This window comes from Ostrea edulis, chromosome 1, assembly GCF_947568905.1.
Source record: "Ostrea edulis chromosome 1, xbOstEdul1.1, whole genome shotgun sequence".
Taxonomy (NCBI): Eukaryota; Metazoa; Mollusca; class Bivalvia; order Ostreida; family Ostreidae; genus Ostrea; species Ostrea edulis.
The window spans coordinates 75,868,096-75,888,417 of NC_079164.1; the positions used below are offsets into that span (position 1 = coordinate 75,868,096).

At 34.7% G+C, this 20,322-nt stretch overlaps 1 protein-coding gene across 1 annotated transcript; it reads left to right on the forward strand.

Moving 5' to 3' along the window:
* The first annotated feature begins 233 nt into the window (after positions 1 to 233).
* LOC125673825 (sodium-dependent proline transporter-like) lies at positions 234 to 19,404 on the forward strand. Its single transcript, XM_056144446.1, has 13 exons — positions 234 to 417; positions 2,868 to 2,999; positions 6,741 to 7,053; positions 7,209 to 7,341; positions 11,723 to 11,857; positions 12,187 to 12,290; positions 13,520 to 13,644; positions 14,206 to 14,318; positions 14,659 to 14,787; positions 15,018 to 15,117; positions 15,409 to 15,509; positions 17,765 to 17,935; positions 19,084 to 19,404. Exons 1-13 carry the CDS (start codon positions 234 to 236, stop codon positions 19,225 to 19,227), a joined length of 1,884 nt encoding a protein of 627 aa, XP_056000421.1. The 3' UTR covers positions 19,228 to 19,404.
* Positions 19,405 to 20,322: the final 918 nt, after the last annotated feature.

Sequence of the window (20,322 nt, forward strand, 5' to 3'; positions counted from 1 at the left end):
TGTAAATTGTCTCCAGATATCAATGGTCTGAACATCAAATAGACTAACGGTGATTTATGATTTTTCACTTTCAATACTCAACTGGTATGTGACATGAAAACATATCGCGATTCGAAGGAACTCGTTAATTCAGAATAACATAAACTTTACATCCGCAAACAATTGGTAATAATATGTTGATGTAACAATAATCAAATATTATCTCAATACCATCAGTCAACAGTAGCAAGAAAATGGAAATGAAAGTCAAATCCAGATATTCGAGCCCCGGTTCATCCGATCTCGACAGTGACCACTCGGAGAATGAGAGGGGTAGATGGGGGAGAAAGCTGGACTACATGCTATCCATGATCGGTTACTGTGTTGGTCTGGGTAATATATGGAGGTTTCCCTATCTCTGTATGAGGAATGGTGGAGGTAAGTGTAGATACAGATGGAAGTCCCTTTCCTGGACTGATTCTGGTCTGTGTGTGATACCACATCATTAATTCTACTTAAGATTCTATCTTATCAATTTTCTTTTAAAAATTAAAGTGGTCAAATTGATGCTTAAAAGGCTAACATTTCTCTATCGATTTAGAACACAAACAGACATGTTAAGTGTACCATGCATCAAAGGCACAGAACCGTGTGATTTTCAATATGTCCATTCTTCCGTGCATAACATTTGTACGTGTCATTTCTTCTGCTGTGTACCTGGGTTTCCCTAGGGATTTTAAAGGGACTGGTTCACGATTTTTGATAAAACTATTTTTCATTTTTAATGTTAAACATTGAAAATATAACTTATTTAATGTTGACAGCCAAAATTTTGACCTTCTGAATGCAAGAATTAAAGCAATATTTTAGCCTTAAATCTGTGTTATTAAAACAAAGACTCGAGTCTTTTTATGTATACAAAATAACAAGTGAAATATTGATTTTGTAATATAAAGCATCTACATTTTGCATAGTCACAGATTTTAACTTTTAGATGACACATTTTACCCCTAAAATACTTGAAATGTGAAAGATATAATAAAACTTAGATCAATATCCGTTTAATTTGAAATTTTCGTAAACAATAACACACCGCAATCTTTGTTTACAAAACAAATAATAAACTCCCTAAAATGAGCTTCTGTGATGATGTATAACCTTAATTTTCCTGTCATACATAAATCTTAATTAATCATGGACTTTTCGAAATCTGATGACATCACAGGAAGGTGGAACTACGTTAAATGATGTATGCAAATATAAAAGTCTACACAAAACATATGGACAACAATTAGAAAAAAAACCCATTATAAACCTCAGCTTCAATCTTCCGCAGCACTCAATAAAACGTACGATTACTAACAATACCGGATCTTCATACACCATACCGTCATTCTTTAACTGTAAGTCAGCCCATCGCGCAAAGAGTCTCATTAACACTCGGCTAAACATTTGCTAATTGTTCAGCCTTCTAATTGTATCATATAAATAAACTGAAACTGTTTTTATTTGATTTAAAGCCTAATTTTACATAAAGTATTCAATATATAATATATGCTAATCACTTTTAATAAATACAATTACATGTACATGTATATAGATTCATTTCCAGTGCTTTTGCCTTTGATATCTTTACAAATTGTAATGACAGCCATTTCCTCATGACTGCGCTGCAGCTGTGAACAATGTGCGTATTAATCTTGATAAATGTATTACAATGTATGTATTTTAATATGCGAAAGCCGAGAAGGCTCAATCGACATTCGAGATTGAAAATCCGAGATTCGAATTTCGAGATTCAATATCTGAATCAGCCAATCAGAATACTCAATGAACTATGGTTAAAACTACATATATAACCAATCTGAAACTTTTATCTTTCAACGAGTATACAGCTAAAAAATACGGAGAAACATGCCACGCGTATCACAGTTGGCGGATCGAAGGCTGGGATTGAATACACTATTCTAGTAATTGATATATCCGCGGATCGAAGGCTGGGATTGAATACGCTATTCTAGTAATTAATATGTCGGCGGATCTAAGGCCGGGATTGAATACACTATTATAGTAATTAATGACATATTAAGTCTAGAGGAATCACGTAAAACAACTGTTTGTGGTTCTTTATCAATTTGATATTAGCAAGCTAGAATTGGACTAAGCTTTGCTATATATTCAGATACAGTCACCTGTTCAAAGCGTGTTGATTTTATATTGTTTAACGTCCCTCTCGAGAATTTTACACTCATATGGAGACGTCCACCTGAAGTGTGGATAGCGTGTATTTATTGGTATGTGTTATATACATACCCCCTTGAAAAAAAATCGATCAAGAACCAATAACTAAAATATGAGATTTTCCCGCCGATCAACTTAATAATCGTTCTGAATAGGCCTAGTCAGTTTTCTACTTTCTGTTAGCCGTTGTTGAAATTGCCACTTTAGAATTCTGTTGACTATAAAAATTGCTTTCATATGAATGGCTGGGAATTCCGACAGAAATGAAAATAGAATGTCACTATCGAAAATATATTTCATTCATATTCACAAGTTTGACCAAAGAATGTAAGAAAAAGATTTCTGGTAATTCCCAGCTTGTTTTTTTTTTTTGTGTGTTATACGCTACATATGGAAGAATAAGAATTTCATTTGATTTCATTTTCATAATTTCATTTAACGCGCTTCATGAACTTTTCCGTCGTAACGTTTGCAGCTCCGAACCTCGTGTATTTTAAAAAAATTGCATCATCTATGATCCCTTATTTCATATATGAAGAAAAGAACCCATGATTATTAACTTCATTATTAAAAAGTAATATATATACAATTATATAGTTTATCGTTACCATACACTGTTTAATCTCTACCGTTATCGTTTGTTTCAGGCGCTTTCCTGATCCCTTTCGTCTTTTTCCTGATGGTTTGTGGTCTACCACTGTATTTTCTGGAAGTCTCTCTTGGTCAGTTTACAGGGAAAGGATGTTTCCATGTTTGGGAAGCCTGTCCTGTTTTCAAAGGTAAAGGAATTCAAAGGGCTTGAGATTTTCCTGTATTAAACGAATAAAGACCATAATGACGAAAATGTTTTGCTGCGATGATGGGTCTTTGGACCGCATTACTTGCACGTTCCCAGCAGGTCCAAGGAATGTCAAGGTAGGTAAAAGTCAATGACAAGTTCCTGCAAAATGGTTGTCAAATTGATGGTGTGTTATTTAAGGGTGAATGTTACCATTCACTAATAAAAGCATGTGTAATCAGATAAGATTACATCAAATAAGTCATGCACAAATGAAATGTGAATATAACGAACAGTGATCAATCTAAAACATCCCACAAGCAATACATTATAGAGAGTTGGACAAACACGGACCTCTGGACACACCAGAGGTGGGACCAGGTGCCCAGGAGGAGCAATCATTCCCTGTCGACCGGTCACACCCGCCGTGAGCCCTACAGCTTGATAAGGTAAAAGGAGTTATCCGTAGTGAAAGTCAGTGTGCCAAGAACGGCCTAACAATCGACATGAAACACGTCAGACAGCATTTGACCCAATGATAGGTTGTATTGGCAAACTAGATCGTTATAATGACCATAGAATTTGTGGGTCCAAACTTATTTAAATGCTTAATTAATAAAATGACAGTATTTCATTCGTGTAAATCATAGCAACAAACCTAAATTTCCAAAAAGACGCAAATATGTATTTGACACATCTAAACATTTTCATTTTAAAAACAAGACCCGAGCCCTGTTTATGTTTACATGTCACATGACTCAACTATCAGTTGACGGCTTCGGTGGAAAATCGGCTGTTGCAGCAAAAATGTTCTGTTCTTCCTTATTTGTGCTTGCTCCCTAAATTGATTTATCTTTAACATATGTCGAAATGTTAAATGGTTGTGGCATACATATTTTTTAAAAGAAATCTTGATGTTCTCTTCTCCGCACGTGATTTCCTGGCTATGGCAAGTGTGTTGATAAACACGATTTTACGTGTTCATAAAAAAACACCTCAATTTCAATCGATCAAACATTATGCTCAAGCCTCTTTAATACTATTTCATTGAAAATTAGGACCGCATTGATAAGCACGCCCCAACTTCCCGTGTATGGGGAATAGCTGCAAACATATGGGCCATTACGCCAAACAAAATCAATTTTCATTTAACATTGTATTACCAATTATGAGGGCAATAATCTGTATCAATTGTTGTCAGCGTTCTTCAAATTTATCATCTTCTGGGGATCTTGGTTAGAATGTGTCCTCAATACCCCTTGATTGTCGTAAAAGGCGACACAATAGGGTGGTTTTTCGGATGAGACCGCAAAAACCGAGACACCGTCTCACAGCACGATAGAGATCCCTCCCTGCTGAAAGGCCATAAGAGCCGAGCATAGGCCTAAATTTTGCAGCCCTTCGCCGGCAGTGGTGACGTCTACATATGAGAGAAAAATTCTCGAGAGGGACGATATTTTAAACGATATACAATCAATAGATCAAATTTGTCTTGTAAGAATATTGTCATTGGATTTCCAGCTTAGGTCATGTAATAAATGCTATATATAATACATGTATGTATTTTACATTGTGTATGTGGTTGTTATGAATATAATTTTTATACTATATCATATCCCAGTAAACTCGAAATAAAAGACACCACAGAGTCCTCCACACCTGCTTCGTACTTACATAGTTTATCCCAAAAAAATATATTAACGGAAAACTAACCACTCAACTTTATGACAAACGGGTGATTTAAGCTTCTCAATCGTAAGCTTCCCATAGTTAAGAAGCAATATTCCATTATCACCCGCATATAATGTTTATACCCATCAACTGATTAGTTACACATGAGCTTGTTCTGCGTATGATCAGTGTTCATATCGAGAAAGGCTACTGACAAGCTAGTTGACGCTGTAGGGTTTTCAACAGTTTCGTTTAAAGCCAGCCTTGTACGAATTCTATGGTCGTTATAACGATCTAGTTTGCCAATACAACCTATTATCAAGGTAAATGTTGTCTTGCGTGTTTCATACCAATTGTTAGGCCGTTCTTGGCACACTGATTCTAGCTACGGATAACTCCGTTCACCTGAGCAAGATATAAGGCTCACGGCGGGTGTGACCGGTCTACAGGGGATGCTTACTCCTCCTTGGCACTTGATCCAACATGTGGTATATCCTGGGGTCCGTGTTTGCCTAATTCGCTATTTTGTATTCCTTATAGGAGTTATGAGATTGATCACTGTTTGTTATTTTAACTTTTTCATCTAAGGGTTTAAAATATAGATTATCATATCCAGGGCAAGTTTGACGGAATCATATCCAAGGCTCAAAACATTTCGAGAGGAAAAAAACCCACCGTCAAGTTGTAGAAATCGATAAAGGTTTCGTTTTTTCATTTACATGAAGTGGATTCCGAAACAGTATTGCATGTCCTTGACATTTTCTAAAAGATAGCGTGTTCGACATAAAGCACTTTTATAGGTTATTATTTTTTTTTTTATTGTCAGACATAATATCACAAAGCTTTTGCAAACTTTGAAATTGACACCTCGCAATCAATCGCACCTAAACTTCAGTTTAAAAATTGTAGATATTTATAATCTATGATTTCACGAAAACTTCATTCAACAATTATGACAAATTTCTGTGCGAAGGTAATGCGGTGAATTTTGATTATTCGGAATTCTTTAGGAGACCCAGACTTTTTTATTAACTGAGATTATCCCAAGCACCCCATCCCATCTCTGGTGTTCAGGGGTCCGTATTTGCCCTACTCCTTTTATATTCTTTATAGGAATGATGAGATTGATCACTGCTCGTTATCTTCGCTTTTTCACTTCTGATATCCATATAAGAAAGGAATTTACATCAATATAAAAGTTTCTTACATTTAACCAAACATACATGTATGACTATTCTTGGTATACTTGTTTTAACATCACCATGATTTATTCTGTAAGTATAACTTCTTTACATTAAAATATTTTCTCATGGTTTATATACAAACCATGAGAAAATATTTTAATGGGGTGGTACCTCGGATGAGACCACAAAAATCGAGGTCCATCTCCCGTGTCACAGTAGGTGTGGCACGATAAAGATCCCTCCCTGCTCAAAGGCCGTAAGAGCCGAGCAAAGGCCTAAATTTTGCAACCGTTCACCGGTAATGGTGACGTCTCCATAAGAGTGAAATATTCTCGAGAGGGGCGTTAAATAATATTTAATTAATCGATCAATCAACCACCTCATATACTATAACAAAGAGCACAGTTCTATATAATTGTTGGATTATGAATTCCTAATAGCCACGTTCATCATCTCCAATACCTCATAATCGAAATTTCCTTTTATTAGAGTTCCTCATGATTAATTCTATGTTGATTGTATATTGAATATTAGACACAACGCACTTGTACATGGTCTAGACGTGTCCCTATGAAGACCTAGGATAAAAGTGCTTACCCTCTGTTAGTGTTTATATCGTTATCAAATTTTAATGCATGTGCTAGACACACACACACACACACACACACACACACATATATATAACATTTAAAAAATTCCATATATATTATTACAAATAAATGGTGTTTGAATCTTTAAGACCATTTAAAAGGCCATTCACTCTCTTGTGTATATTGTTCTTATCGCCTTGAATGTTGTTATATGTTGTTTGTTTACATGTACAGCAAATATATCTTCTTTTTTGTTTTACTAATATATCAGAAATATATGTCCAGAGTGAATTGTAGGAATTGGTGTCGGAATGTTCAATGGTCTCTTTGTTATCATCCTCTACTATAACATAATAAACTCCTGGACGTTGTTCTACATGGGAAATTCCTTTTTCTCGCCCGTCCCATGGACCAGATGTGACGAGGAATGGAATACACCAGCATGTATCAACGACATACCCAAAACTACTTCTAACAGCACAATGATGAACGTGTCTGTTTCATTCACTCAACTTCTCTTTGGTTCCAACCATTCCAATTATTCAACAGCTGTTGATATCTTAAATGGTACTAAAGATGTTGGCACAACAAGCGAGGAACAATTTTGGTTGTAAGTCAAAATATATTATTATCTATATTTCTTGTAACCTTTTATGACTTAAAAAAGACCCCTCAAATTGCAATATGTAACCAGGTTGTCAGCACCCAACTGCAATAGCATTCTTAATGTAGCATTCACGGTTTGTTAAAAACATTCTATTTCAGCAATCGTGCTCTGGATCTGTCTGAGGGTTTACATGATATCAGTTCTTTGAACTGGCGCTTGACACTCTGCTTTTTGGCTGCTTGGATCGTGGTTTGCCTTTGTTTGATCAATGGCGTTAAATCTCTTGGGAAGGTAAATTCCCATTTTTTTAAATGGCAGTAGGATATGGATTTCCCATAACTTCAAACACAGGATTCCTTACATATGCATTGTGCAAGGATCTCATGTGGAAAATAATCATTTACAGAATACATAAATCTTAAGTATTTCACTCTAAAGGATTTGATGGTATCGGTATAGAAATTAGTGATGTATGAATAAAAACTGAAAATATATTTTCATTTGAAGGTTTCTAAACAGGGGGACGCTGCCCCTCTTTGGTCTATGATTTCCGACCGAGAATTCTTTTGTGGTAAACCAAATAATACATATCATTCACTTGCATATAAGTCAAGTTATATTATATTTTGGGTCACATTTACAATTAAAAAAAACCCGTTAATCATTCTATAATATTAAATGATCAGGAATATTTATTTCCTCTGATTGGTACGTTAGGAGGTTTACTCGGGATTCCCCACTTCACTAATCACATATTTCCTGACATTTTATCGATCAATCAAATCGTGGCTAACTCTTAATTTTGTATTTCTATTGGAGTTATGAGATTTATCACAATCGTTATCGTCACCTTTTCATATATCGATTAGTCAAATTCAGTGCTTTAATGACTATGCCAAATATGCTCAAATCACAATCAAATGTAATGATAAAAATTTGAATATGAAAGGTGAAGATAACGAACAGTGATAAATCTCATAACTACTATAAGCAATACAAAATAGGTAGTTGGGCAAACACGGACCCCTGGACGCATCAGAGGTGGGTTCAGGTGCCTAGAAGGAGTAAGCATTTTATTATTGTGACTTATAATGCATACATTTATATATATATATATATATGGTAGTAGGATATGGATTTTTCACAATTCAAACACGGAATCCCTGTTATGTTATTGTGAACACTGTTGTAAAATGTTTGATCATTTATGTTGATTAACCATTGGATTTCGATGAAAGGCGAATATAACGAACAGTGATCAATCCCTGCTCAGGTATTGGTTGACTCGGTCCGTATAATCACGAGTAGACCTCATTCAAAGTATGATATTACTTTGTACGTTATTTAAAATTTACATCATTATGATTCATGCGTGTTATAATTATAGTGATGATAATAATATCCCTTATTTATACAGCATTGCACAATTAGTTATATAAACTAGTTTACATTGTGGTCCTGTCTATAACATATATACATATCAAGAACATATCACAAAACAGCGAAATATCACACTACATACATACAGATAAGAACTAAATGGAAAGAGACAATAAACATATGGATATCATTGAGGATTATGGCATGTCAAACGTTGCAATATTTGATCCTTTCCATTTGTATTGTATAATTTTCCATTTGTATTCTATATTTTCCATTTGCATTGTATAATTTCCATTTGTATTGTATAATTTTCCATTTGTATTCTATATTTTCCATTTGTATTGTATAATTTTCCATTTGTATTCGATATTTTCCATTTGCATTGTATAATTTTTCATTTGGATTGTATCCAGGGAATGTTTATTTTGATTTGTTACGAAGGATTTCATTAGTTAACGTCACTGATGTACCACATCTGTAGACGTGCTTAGCACACAGGGCCGTAGCAATGACGGTTCTTTATCGTGCCAACGCCTGTGCAGCGATACGGAATATCTGTTTTTAGGGTCATTACGGAAAGACCCGTGATTCTCACTTTTAAATGCCGAGTGTTTGGCAAAGGAGCAATCACTGTCTTTGTTTATGTCTTAGGTTTGATGCGGCAATGACAGTAACGGTTCTCGAACTCACGACCTCTCGCCCACAAACCAAGCGATATATTACTGAGCTACCGCGATCAGGTCCATGTAGAGGACTAGTTATTTTTGAAAATACGTAGTTAGCTCTAGTAATGGCGAATCCCCCACCCCCTGATCTTTTTTTTTAAAAATAGAACTCTCCAGAAAAGCATGCACATTTTTATTTAGTCAGAATTCAGTAGATTCGGGGGACTTAATTCGGCCCTTGGGTCCCCACCAATCAGCCAATTGTTAACATCGAGTTTGGCTTGTTACAACTATTCAATGGATTCAATGGAGTTATCGTTTATCGAATTTGGTAATGCGCGAGATGTTGAAGAGGTAAAGTTCAGGAGCCACGTTTCGCAGGAATGTACCGTATTTGCTAAGTGTAATGGCGTACACCTCCCTCCCCAATTAATTGAACGCTTTTATGCGTCTAATGTGATCAGCATATTCAAACTAGTCTCCTATTTAACCACTGGCTGATCTAGATAATTCTGAACGAAAGGATGCAGTAAACTGCTGGATGTCTGGGGACTGCCCCCCCCCCCCCCCAATTTTTTAATTTAAGGTAAATCTTGGTATCTTGTTTAGAAAAATGTATTAAAAGATAAAAGAAGCAATAATTTCTTCCATTCCCGGAGAAATAAATGACAAAATCTTTTGATTTCTTGAATTACTTTATTGAGAGAACTTAATTTTTCCAGAAACCCTTAAAATTTGCGTCATTTTACTAATCTTACTTTATTAAAAATGACATATTTCAAGCCCTATAAAATCTGTAAAATCCAGCTATCGGGGGCTTCGCCCCCTGGACCCACTGGGTCATAAAGTGGCGCCCCCGTAACTGCAATTCCTGGATCCGCCAAGCCCCCCTGGAACAAGTGCGTTTTGACAAAATAAAACGCACATGCATGCTTTTTTGACATCTACATATAAAATATCATATTTGTGAAGGAAAGGGGGGGGGGTCTCCCGGCGCAAGATTCCACATTGCTAGCTACATGTATGTTCAACAAGTCCTTATATGGAACCGATCGCGGTAGTTCAGTGATATATCCTTAGGTTCGTAACCGTGAGGTCGCATGTTCGAGTTCTACTCGTGTCATGGCTGCATCAAACCAGTTAATACTTTCCCATACGCATTGCTATCAAAAAGTGAGAATCACAGATCTTTCGGATAATGTGACCTTAAAAGCAGACATCCCGTGTTGCGACAGGCGTTGACACGTTAAAAAAAACCCACTGCTACGCCACTGTACGCGTACATGTAGCATAGTAAGTCTATTTGTGGTACGTCACGGCTAAATATAAGTGGGACCTAAACTAATGAAATCCTTCGTAACAAATCAAAATAAACAATCCCTCGGATGCAATACAAATGAAAGATTTTGCAATGCAAATGGAAATTATACAATGCAAAACGAAAAAAATATATAATACAAATGGAAAATATGGAATACAAATGGAAAATTATACAATACAAATGGAAAATATAGAATACAAATGGAAAATTATACAATACAAATGGAAAATATAGAATACAAATGGAAAATTATACAATACAAATGGAAAATATAGAATACAAATGGAAACATGCCATAGAGGATGAAAATAATGTTTGAGATAGGCTGATTTAAAAGATGTGGTAGTTGTGCATTTTCTTATAAAATCTGGTAATGAGTTCCATAAAATTGCTGCTGAAATGATAAAAGATCTTCTAAAGTATTCTGTTTTGGTTCTTGTAACATAAATAAAATTAGTAGAGCTCTGCCTTGTATGTCTTGTGTTTACCTCATTCACAAATCTAAAAACATGCAAATACTCTGGAGTCATGTAATGTAAAACTTTAAACATAAGAATAATTTTTCGATAAATAAAATAGTCAATCAAAAGCATCCATCTCAAATTTCATAGCATACAAGAAGTTGACACTGAATGGGGTAGTTTGATGTGTAAAATGATTCTTACTGCCCTCTTTTGTAATTTAAAAAGCCTATCAATATTTGTCTGGTTATTTGTATTCTGCCATACTGTACAACAATAATTAAAATGAGGAAAAACAATAGTATTGTAAATTTTGAGTACTGCCTCCTTTGACATAAAAGTACTAAATCTCCTTAAAACACATAGTTTCTGTCTAAGTTTTGTTTTTACATAAGACATCTGTGTGACAAGACCACGTAAGACATTCATCGATGTAAACACCTAAAAGTTTGACATTTTCTATAAAAAATTCACCAACATTTATACAAAGGTTTCTACATTTCGATGATTTCGGCGACGTTCCTATTAAAATACATTGTGTTTTCTTCAAATGTTTTGTCAATTTGTTCTTATGCATCCATTCCATGTAATTTAAAAGATCATCCTTTAACCTTTTTTTCCCTATCACATCTTAAGATTTATCAGAAACATCTTACGTGATATCATCTGCATATATATTGACTGTATAGTGCTTGAGATATGTTGGGTAGTCATTTACAAACAGAATAAAAAACAGAGGACCCAACATAGAATCCTGAGGGACTCCGATGGTAACATTTTGTTCCTTTGACTTTTGATTTGATTTGATTAAATATAATTATTAGAAATACACTTGTCTATAGGTAGTGTATGTAACAGCCACCCTGCCGTACCTTTTGCTGACGGTGATTCTCATTAAAGGATTAACATTACCGGGTTCAATTGATGGCATCCTATTCTATATTCGTCCAGACTTCAACAAACTTGCCAATGTCCAGGTATGATCAATGCAGTTTCACATGATTTAAAATTCTACGACAACATATAAAGAATTAAAGTTAGAGGTGTTCTGAGGTGGTTTTGAATTACCTCTGTACTCGAATGTGTTGATTTAATAGAGATGTAATGTTCCAGTCAAGTAATGGTTTCTTGTAACGTTAATCAATATCACTATATTTTACAGGTGTGGTTGGAGGCAGGTTTACAGGTGTTTTACTCACTGGGACCAGTTAATCAGTATCACTATATTTTACAGGTGTGGTTGGAGGCAGGTTTACAGGTGTTTTACTCACTGGGACCAGTTAATCAGTATCACTATATTTTACAGGTGTGGTTGGAGGCAGGTTTACAGGTGTTTTACTCACTGGGACCAGGATGGGGACCTCTCATTACAATGGCCAGCTACAACAAATTTAATAACAATTGCTATAGGTATTTGATTATAGAATAATTGTAAAATGTTTTACAAAGTGCTTAATTCGGCCCAGTATATGTTCTTTTGGGACATAAGCCATCAAATGATTTATGTTTTTGTATTCCTCATACGAGTTATGAGATTGATCACTGTTCGTTATCTTCACCTTTCATATTCATTTTTTTGTGTCTTTCATTACGATGGCTGGGGTTTGTGTTGAGACGTCATAACCTGCAGCATTGTTTCTAAATTTCTTAAAACTGCTGAGAATGTGTTTCCTATTTTATATAACTCTAAGTTAGTGAAAACGTTTTGTATAGTGGGTTCAAGCGATATAAATGCAAATAATTTAGGTAAATCATCTCAAGGATGGAAATCATGTATGAATTCGCGTAATTACATTTTTTTTTTATTAAATCCAGAAAATTCAACACAATATGATATTTCATATTATTTTACTTTCATGTTATACCAATTTTTGAACATACACATTTTAAAACATTTTTTGTGTAATGGGGAAGTCTATTTATGTCGCCCCTTCCCAGAAGGGGGACATTGTTTTAGTGTGAATTCTTCTTGTGTGTCATGTACCATTTTTGATTACTTTTGACATTGACGTTTTATGTGAAGGTCATATAATAGAATTTTTTAGCATTTTTGTTGTTCGGACCATGACTTTTGTGTCTTGATATTTGCCTTTGATATTTGGTATGTAGGTATACCATGATAAAACAGTGTGCCGCGTGTCATTTTTGATGACCTTTGACCTTTTATTTAACGGTCAAATAATAGAATTTGTGGACATTTTTGTTGTCCAGACCATATTGTTTTGTCCTTTGACATAGGCCTTTGATGTTTGGTATGTGGGTACTGGGTATACAATGATAAGACAGTGTGTCACATGCCTTTTTGATGACCTTTGGTCTTGGTCTTTTATGTAAAGGTCAAATAATAGAATTTTCGGAGCATTGTTTGTCTGGATCATAATATTTGTTATCTTTTGAAATAGGCCTTTGATGTTTGGAGTGTTGGCAAATTTGATTTACTATCGTATGTTAACAACACTGTTCCTCGTTTGAAGCTCATATGCATATTGGGCAAATGTTATGTACCTTAAGTCTTAATTTTCCACTTTAAAGATGATTCCTAAAAAAATTTAAAATATGGAAGGGGGATATCTGTTTTAGTGTGCTAAAACAATTCTTCCTAGTTCATTTTTTGTATTCGTGATATAATTCGTTATCAGGGATTCCATTATATTAGCACTGATCAGTGAAGGAACCAGCATTTTTGGAGGATTTGCGATATTCACAATTGTGGGGTACATGGCTCATATAGCGGGAAAACCTGTCGAAGATGTAGTGCAAGCAGGTAAGTATTCCACCAGTTAAATCTTAATGCATATGGATAAAGTTAATTTTGAATATCTATTGATAAACTGTAAAAGCAATAGAACACGTTGAATGCAGAACCTCATGAAATAGTTTCAGCTATAAATCATTGCAATTTATATAAGGATTTTGGGATATGAATCATATTAAGAATTATCTTACACGAACCACAAACACGAATTGTCTTGATAGGACTGTCAGCGGTGATGTATTTAATACTTCAATAGCCACCAATTGTTCACAGAATTTCACGTCTTTGAATTCAGAACAATTCAGTCCCATTGATATCGAGATAACGAGGTTTGACTGTATTTATATTGAAGAATAACAGCATGTATAGGGATTTGATTTACCTGATCATTCCGATATATGCAATCGTCTTACGATTAGACATAAAAAGCATCGATGAAAAAGAGATAGACAAATGTTTACTGTTCTCTAAAATTCAATTTAAACTAAACTTTAGACTTAGATGTATTAAACATATAGCAGATTTGCTTTCAATATTTGTCGCATTTTGCTGTTTTCAATTTCATACCAGGTCCAGGACTGGCTTTTCTCGTGTACCCTGCGGCTCTTTCAGAACTCCCCTTCCCCAACGTTTGGGCAGTTGTGTTCTTTGTAATGCTGTTTACCGTTGGATTAGATAGCCAGGTATGTAATATATATATATATATATATATATATATATATATATATATATATATATATAATACAAAGCACTTAAAATGGCAAACGACACGTACAACCGATGATTCATATCCCAGCATATTTCAAATTCAAGTCTACATCCTGTATTTCCTACAAATATACCTTTACAATAGCATCCAAACTGTTTAATTACAAACAAACTTGACATTTCCTAGATACACACTACCTTGTACAGAAAATAAAGAACCTGTACATTTTAAAATTGTGAACAGGACATTGTGAATGGTCCATATGTACTTTGCTGTCGCAGCTATTTATAAATGCAGTTGTTTATTTTTTTAAGTTTGCCAAGATGGAGACATGCATGACAGCTGTCAGTGACACTTTCCCGCGCCTTCGACGTCACAAGGCCCTTCTGTCAGTAGTATTGTGCTCTTTTTTCTTCCTGGCTGGATTGTTGTTGTGCACAAATGTAAGAGCAACGTCTATTCCTACAATGAAATACAAATGTTATATCTACTATCATCTATCTGTTTTAGTCAATGAAGAAAATATCACAAAATCAAATGAGAACTTATTATGTATATATCATTATTATTTAAAATTTACTTTCTATGCACGTAAAACAAACGGAAGTTTTTTTTTTATATTTAGGTTGATAGATTGGTATATTACAGAGATTGTTTTGGGTTGTTCTTTCAGGCTGGTCTGTATATATTCCAGTTACTTGATTGGTACGTTGCAGCCATTGGTGTTCCTTTATTTGGCGTGCTCGAGTGCCTCATTTTTGGTTGGATTTATGGTGAAAATTTTCAATTAACCGTCTTTGTTTCAAATGTTATTCAACATCATTCTGTTGCTTTTATCTCAACGGTATTTAACAATCTAAGACTTGTCAAAGTATCTTTATGAATTAGGCCTTTTAATGTAGATATGGCGATTGTTATGCTACTGTTGAAAATTTACAATATCATAAAACCATATAATGCAACAATACACACATTCATTTACATATAATTTCTGATCTGATATTTCATCTTCGAGCAAAGAAATTGTGAAAAAATTACAATAAATTGAATATATTACATTGTAGGGGCGGAAAACATGTCACGTGACATAGAGATGATGATCGGGAGGAGTGTACCTGTTTACATGCGAATACTCTGGTGTATCATTACGCCTTTATTGCTAATGGTAAGATTAATATTCATATCACGAAAAGGTGAAGATAACAGTGATCAATCTCATAACTCATACAAGAAATGTAAAATAGAGTTAGGCAAAAACGAAGCCCTGGATATACCAGAGGTGGAATCAGGTGCCTAGGAGGAGTAAGCATCCCCTGTTGACAGGTCACACTCTCCGTGAGCCTTATACTTTGATCAGGTAAACGGAGTAATCCGTAGTCAGAATATGTGTGCCAAGAACGGCTTAACAATCGGTATGAAACACGTCACACAGTATTTAACCCAATGATAGGTTGCATTGGCAAACTAGATCGTTATAACAACCATAGAATTTGTGAAATCCCGACTTTAAACGAGACCTGTAACATCAACTTGTTTGTCAGTAGCCTCGATTTAAAACATTGATCATGCACAGTTTTTGCGTATGGACTCAGTTGAGAAATAGAAGCACCATATGCAGGTGATAATCATCAATAGAATAAAACGATGAATTACTTACCATGGCTTGTTTAAATTTGTTTGTTTGTTTAAATTTAAGTACGACAATTTCTGCAACAAAAGTTTGTAATAAAAAGATATTGATCGCCTCCGTTAATTTTGTACTCTATACAGCTGTAAAATTCTAGTTTATTAGATTTCAACACAACAGAAAGGTTGGATCAATCATTTAACTTGATATACAATCTCTCTCTCTCTCTCTCTCTCTCTCTCTCTCTCTGAGAGAGAGAAAGGTTTAGATAGTGATTCTTTTAATTCACACATCTTTTTCAAATAGCAACACTTCAATTTATGAAGAGTTCTAAATTAATACTGTTAAACATTATCACCGTGGTCAAACGTCATTTGGATACAATAATGACTACGTAGGATATACTTGTACTTTTAATGCAAAGTACAACCAACCCCTATGAGAATTTACTATGGACAGTGATATCCGTAAGGAGGGACGAGAAAGAGGCTAATAGTTTTCTTTATACATATGATTCTTAAAATATATTGCATATATGGCGACGCAATAAATTCTGGTCTGAATTATATATACGGCACTTTACGATGGACACGGCAATTTATCATGGATGGTGGAGATGTCCGTGAGGAGGGGTAAACAGTGGACCATACTTTTCTTTACGTATATAATTCTTTGAAAAAGACATAGCCTACCAGGTAATGCAATAAATTCCAAATTATACGAAATTTTCTATGTCGAAGTGTTTCAGCAAGTGGTAGGAAAAGGATCTAACCGAATGCGGTGTATCATTCAAACCAAAATTTGTTGCGGCACCTGATAGGCTATGTATATTTTAAGAATTGTATGAATGAAGAAAAAAACCCACGAACCACCCTCCTCACGGACATATCCACTGTCCATAGTAAAGTGCCGTAGGGGTTGGTTGTACTCTGCGTTAAAAACATGATTGTGTCTTGCGTAGACATGATTGTATCCAAATGACGTTTAACCACGGTTGTTATTAAGAAATGGATTAATAAAATATGGAATTGTTAGGCTCCCGAACTAACCTAAGTTATTTTATGTCGTATAAGATGAGTAGAAATTACGTTCATCATACACACATATATAGCATTACAATCCAACAACACTCAACATCCAAAGTGTCAAATCCAATAGTTGGTTCGAGGTCAAATAGATAGGGATATCAAACGCACTAAAATGACAAACGACACGGACAACAGTGAATTGTAAAATGTTAAGGAAGTATGCTACACCAGAGAGATTTGATGTAGATGAAAAGGGGAGGATATATACAGCAATATCTTGAAGTTGAAAATTTTCAAATTTACTTTATTTTGTCAAAAAATACAGTTTTAGGAGAAGATAATCAGAAAAAATTAAACTCCTGCTGGACTCGAACCTGCAACTTACAGTTCAGCCATCGGTATGCTAACCTACTGAGCTACTCGGCTAGGTATTTGAATTGAAAAAGAAAAGTCAAATATTGCTGATATTGATTTTTTTCCTCCATGTTTTAAAAGGAAATCAGCCATTATGACGATGTAGAGTACCTCCTTGAATAGAAAAGAAAACTAAAATGAAAAGGAAACCAACACTACAACTAAACTACAAAATCTGATAACAAACAAAACGTCTGCATATTAATATTATCGAGTGGCAATATAAAAGTCTGTTCTGATCGAGCGTCAAGACTGAACTGAACTAATCAGCCTTACGCTGGATGAAGTCAGAAACCAAAAAGTCAAAAAAGGGTTTTGACTACATTAAAGCACATCACTTTTCTTTTTCAGGTGCTCTTAATATTTTCGATGTACACATATCGCCCACCAATGGTTGGTTCGTATACATATCCTGGATATGCCCGGGTCTTTGGTTGGTTTGTTGCCTTACTACCTCTTGTACCTATACCTATCTGCGCTTTTCGAGTCATACGCAGATCTAATGGCGAGACTTTATATCAGGTAATATTTGTAACGTGTCGATACCCATTATTGTCGAAATGTACAGAGAGGGCTAAAATTTATAAATAGTATTGTCGCATGTCTTGTTATGTACTACGGAAGATGACAATCGTAGACCATAGAAGTAAGCCTCGAAAATATGTACCTCCGTGTACTTGTTTTCATTATGATGTGTGACTATTCAAGCATCTTTCTAAGATTACAAAAATCGGGTTTGATAAATAAACAATTTGCTTCAGAGCTATGGTATGCAAAACATTCACTTACTTCGCGATTTGATAAGTATATTCTGCTAAACAATTAATTCTTTGCTTAGTTTGCATCAACAATCTGCATATAACAAAGGCAGACATATTATATCATACATCACACTATAAAGGGGAAATTACTCTTCCTTTTAACTTTCCCTACAAAAGTAAAACTTTAGCTGACATTCAAGGAAAACAATTTCAATTTCAATCACATTCCGTTCATCGTAATCTTCTCATGCGTGTAAAAATGTACACGATATGTAATTGGAAGACCCATGTAACGTACATCAATTAAAAAGTCAAAAAGATATCATAAATATTTTTAATCGTATATGTTAATCATTCTTTCAAAAAATGCTTATATAACACTTTCTTGATTATCATTTCCACTTGATATGAATTCTACTTTTGTTTTCATTTCCACTTGATATGAATTCTACTTTTGTTTTCATTTCCACTTGATATGAATTCTACTTTTGTTTTCATTTCCACTTGATATGAATTCTACTTTTGTTTTTCCAAGGCCACGGTCACACATTTGGACGCCCTGTGTTTTGAAAGTGAAATTATTTAAAAATGAATTGATAAAACATGAAACCCAAGACTATTGTTATGTAGAAATATGCATAGGTAGTAACTTGCGTTTATTTTCTTTTTGCATAAATCGGATCAAAAATCACCACGTTGTCGTCAATAATGGATACTGATACGATATGTGTTTCATTTTCAAAGAGTTTTATCATTTTCATTGGTCTCTCTCTAAAAAATATCTTGCACGTTAATCTTAATAAAATACAGGCCTTAACCCATAGGTAAAGTTGGGAAGCAAAGTTATTTCTCGGGTAAACTATTCATCAATCACAGATATTTGTCTTTGCATAGCACTTTTAATTTCAGAAATTATGTGCATCTTTGAAACCTTCAGAAGCCTGGAGGCCAGTATCAACATCGGAGTCAGAGAAATATAATGTTGAAGGCAGATTTTCACCTCGAGATATGAAATCCACCATTCTTAGAAACATTTTGGGAAAGGAATCATAGAAGTGTTCTGATGTTAAGTGTTTTCCTCTATGCTTATTGCCTAGGGTAGAGTTTTATCCTATACTCAATGACTTTAAAAACGCAATACTGAGTACTGTTTGTTATTTCTATTTCACTAATTTGAAACCTATTTCTGGTATCTTTGACAATTAAAGTCTTATATCCATCAAATCAAAACGTCGTTGCTATTTCCTGAAAGGCTACAAATGAAGTCAAAGGCGGCAAGGGTGGACCAAAATTCTGGTTTGGTTCACTAAAATCGGATCTGTCCATCGTTTATAGCAGCGCGTAGGCGCCCATACAATGACTGATAAATGGTTCTTTGAGAAATATGCCGCCAATCCTCTAAAAATGCTCCCCTTCCATTTCTTGTGGATACGCAGATATAGTACTACACGTAGGTCGTTAAAACAGGTAGTAACTGTTCTATGGCCAGACGGTCCCGGAAACAATAGGCATGAAACATAATGATTTCTAAATTTCATTTTATGATGGGTAATTAATTGACTGTTAGTACATGTATATGATGAGAAATGTGTGCATATTACGATGATAAGGATAAATTGAATAAATTTTTTGGTTTATTTTCCTATAAAAATTGTAAATATCAGTTCTTAGCAAGAATATGATATATTCTTTTATGGCTAATTTTTCGCATCGCACTTGTATTTCGTTGAGTAACGTCCATGGAATAAAATCGACCACGGCGAGAATAGTTCTACTTAACTGCGTTTGTATAATCCTTGTATAAAGAATGGATATGGAATTGAAGGAAAATGTACACATTATTATATAAGATATGAAAAAGTGTTTATGAAAATAAAATTGGCGTGAGGCGGATTCGAACCAAGGCAAAATATAATCGCCAGGTTTTCAGAAACACTTCCCCTAATTTTTGTCGGTTTTTCATGAATTTCGCCCCCAAGGAAGGAATGTCCCTAAAGAACATATTATGTATATGTTGGTAAACTTTTCTCGAGTAACAAGAGAGTTGGTGCCGAACGAAGCGAGGGGCCAAATCGAGTGGCGAGAGAAAAGTCTAACAACATACTTTGTACATGTTTCACACGAGAACTTTTCAGCCATTAGTGAGGA